This window comes from Galeopterus variegatus, unplaced genomic scaffold, assembly GCF_000696425.1.
Source record: "Galeopterus variegatus unplaced genomic scaffold, G_variegatus-3.0.2 Scaffold389, whole genome shotgun sequence".
In the NCBI taxonomy this organism is placed as follows: Eukaryota; Metazoa; Chordata; class Mammalia; order Dermoptera; family Cynocephalidae; genus Galeopterus; species Galeopterus variegatus.
Genome location: NW_007726500.1, coordinates 405042 through 407823, shown reverse-complemented (window position 1 = coordinate 407823; position 2782 = coordinate 405042). Strand labels below are relative to the sequence as shown.

The window sequence follows — 2782 nt, the reverse complement described above, 5'->3', positions numbered from 1 at the left end:
CTAGCCCCCCAAAGATGTATTGCAAGATTCATGGGCCCCTGTATGGTAGAGTGGTTTATCAGTGAAGATTTAGAATAATGACTAGAGAAAAGGTGCGTGTTTCTTGTCCAGTTGGTGCGTGCAGAGATTCTTAGTATACAAGCACCATCTCTTCTTCAGGACTAGGAAATACTCTATGTTCTTTTTGTGCAATGTGCCATCCCTGGCTAATTTCATATTTCCCACTGCGATAAGAGTAGCAATGGTGTTAGTATTCGCAATGCCAAGAATTTTCAGAACCTATTTGTATTGACTACATAGATCTTGCCTCTGCAATGCCCTAATCATTTAATGTTGGTTACATCATTCATGATGCTGCATCCATTGTGCCACTGTGAGTACTGGCACAATGGTGATCCAGTGATTCAAAGGTTGTTAACTGCTTCACTGACGTTTACCAAAAATGCAAGTCCTACCCAATGTATGCAAGAAAATGTGAATAATAATTCATTTTCTAGTCACATATTTACCATTTGGGCTTTTGTAGCATAAACATTGAACACATATTCCAACCATGTCTTCTCTTGAACTTTTAGCCTGTAATTACTGCATTCCTAGACTGTGATCTCTTTCAATGTTGGCTGCACTCAGGAAGTATAGGCAAGAGGCCCATGGGTGGAGCAAGAAGAGTGGTTTCATTTGTGCAAGAAATGTCCATCCCTCCATCAGAATGGCTTAAGCCCAAACCTGAGAGCACAATGTCATTAGCAATTGGAAACAAGAAAGGATACTGATTAGAAGGGCCCTTTGGCACTGTGGAACAACAGTCTTGAAAGGCCTCAGAGGACACAGAGATGATCTGACATAAGATGTAGAACCTGCAGAGGGGGATAGGGTGACCTTACTGGTATCAGTGGTAGGAGGCAAACAGGGTAAAGAATAACTTCCAGTACCCTCACAGATCCGAGAGAGCCAATGCACAGGCCTACAAACACAACTCAATCCCAAAGGTCAGTGGTCACCTTTGGTAGCCCAATACACTGAACTCATCTTGTGCCCAAAGTGCGAGTCACTTAAGATCTGTCAGCACCATTCTGGTAGCCCAACCTTGTACTATATTGTGAAAAAGATAGTGCTGTAACTAGTGGGAATTATCTACTCTTGAGACCCAGGGCGATTCCATAGGCTCAAGTCCCAGAGCTTCTCAGGGCATATGGTACACACTGAGTATGATCTAGAGGGTTAGAGAGGGCTTCAAATAGAAGAAATGGCACTGTCCCAGGCACAAAAGCAAGACTTAGGAAATATCAAGGGAAGCATTTCTGGCAACTACTTCCTCGGTAGTACCAGGTCTGGTCTTGCTTAGTCCCAGGCACTGGAGGAGGACTTAAACAATCTTGAGGAAGGCCCTCCAAAGCACTAGACTGTGATCTCTTTCAGTGCTGACTGCACCCAGGAAGGATAGGCAAGAGGCCCATGGGTGGAGCATGGAGGCTGGGACATGGTCCCCACTCACTCCGGTCTCAGAGGTACTTTCTGATCATCTTTGCTTATTGTCCCTGACTCCCTCCTTGTTTACCTGTGTTTTAAAAGATTCTAGGGAGCCCTTTACTACATGTGCTCCCTAGTTGAATTCATCCACTCAGAAGCTGTTTAATCCAAAGTCTCTCTTCTATCTAGACTTTCTCCCGAGACCAATCTTATGTTAGTAATTTTGTTTCCTTCAGTTCAAAATGTTTTATAATTTCCATGTGATTTCTTTGACCCATGAGTTATTTACAAGTGTGTTTCTTAATTTCCAAACATAAAGGACTTTTTTCTAGTTCTCTCTTTGTGAATGATTTCTACCTAAATTACATTGTGGTCAGAGGATTTTATATGTGCATATTAGATTTGTTAGTCATATTGCTCAAATCATCTATATCTGTACTGATTTTTTGCCCTGCTCTATCAATTACTGAAAGAAGTATGTTAAAAATCTCCCTCTATGATTGTGAATGTGTTTATTTCTCCTATTCTGTCCGTTTTTATTTATTTTGAGGCTATGTTATTAGGCACAAATTAAATCTTGTTGTACCTTCCTGACATATCTACCTGATTTCATCATGAAAGTCCCTTTTCATCACTATTAATGCTCTTTGTCCTAAAATCTAATTGTTATTACTACATTGGCTTTGTTTGGGTTAGTATTTGCAAGAAAAATTTTTTCCCTTTTTTTTTTTTTCAATCTTTCTGTATCTTAATGTCTTAGAGGTGTTTCTTCTAAACCTCATATACTTGACTTTTGTTTTGTTGTCCAGTTTGACAATCTTTGTCTTCTAACTGGAACATTTAGTCCATTAACAATGTAATGGTTAAAATATATTTGAATTTATATCTATCATCTTATTCCATACTTTCTATTTGTCCTGCCTATTCGATGTTTCTTCTTTCTTTTTTTCTTTTTCTGATGATTATTTTTATTACTCCTGTTTTTCTTTCTCCTAGGTTTGGAAGCTAAATGCTGTTTCTTTTGTTTTTACACCAGTAATTATAAAATGCAAATTTAGCTTATTAAAGTGTAAAGCTAATCAATACTTAACAATTCTTTCTCAAAGACCTCAAATCTATTTTTTTTTTTTTTTCAAAAGATGACCGGTAAGGGGATCTCAACCCTTGGCTTGGTGTTGGCAGCACCGCGCTCAACCAGTGAGCGAACCGGCCATCCCAATATGGGATCCAAGCCCGGGGCCTTGGTGTTATCAGCACCGCACTCTACCGAGTGAGCCACGGGCCTGCCCCAAATCTATTTTTTTTTTTTTTT

At 39.6% G+C, this 2782-nt stretch overlaps 1 protein-coding gene across 1 annotated transcript in view; it reads left to right on the top strand.

Annotated features, from left to right (window-relative positions):
- LOC103586887 (nitric oxide-inducible gene protein-like) overlaps positions 1–773 on the top strand; it is a 1944-nt gene extending 1171 nt beyond the window's left edge. Inside the window, 1 exon segment of the mRNA XM_008568235.1 lies at positions 576–773. Within this exon segment, the coding sequence (XP_008566457.1) occupies positions 576–773 (198 nt within the window).
- Positions 774–2782: the final 2009 nt, after the last annotated feature.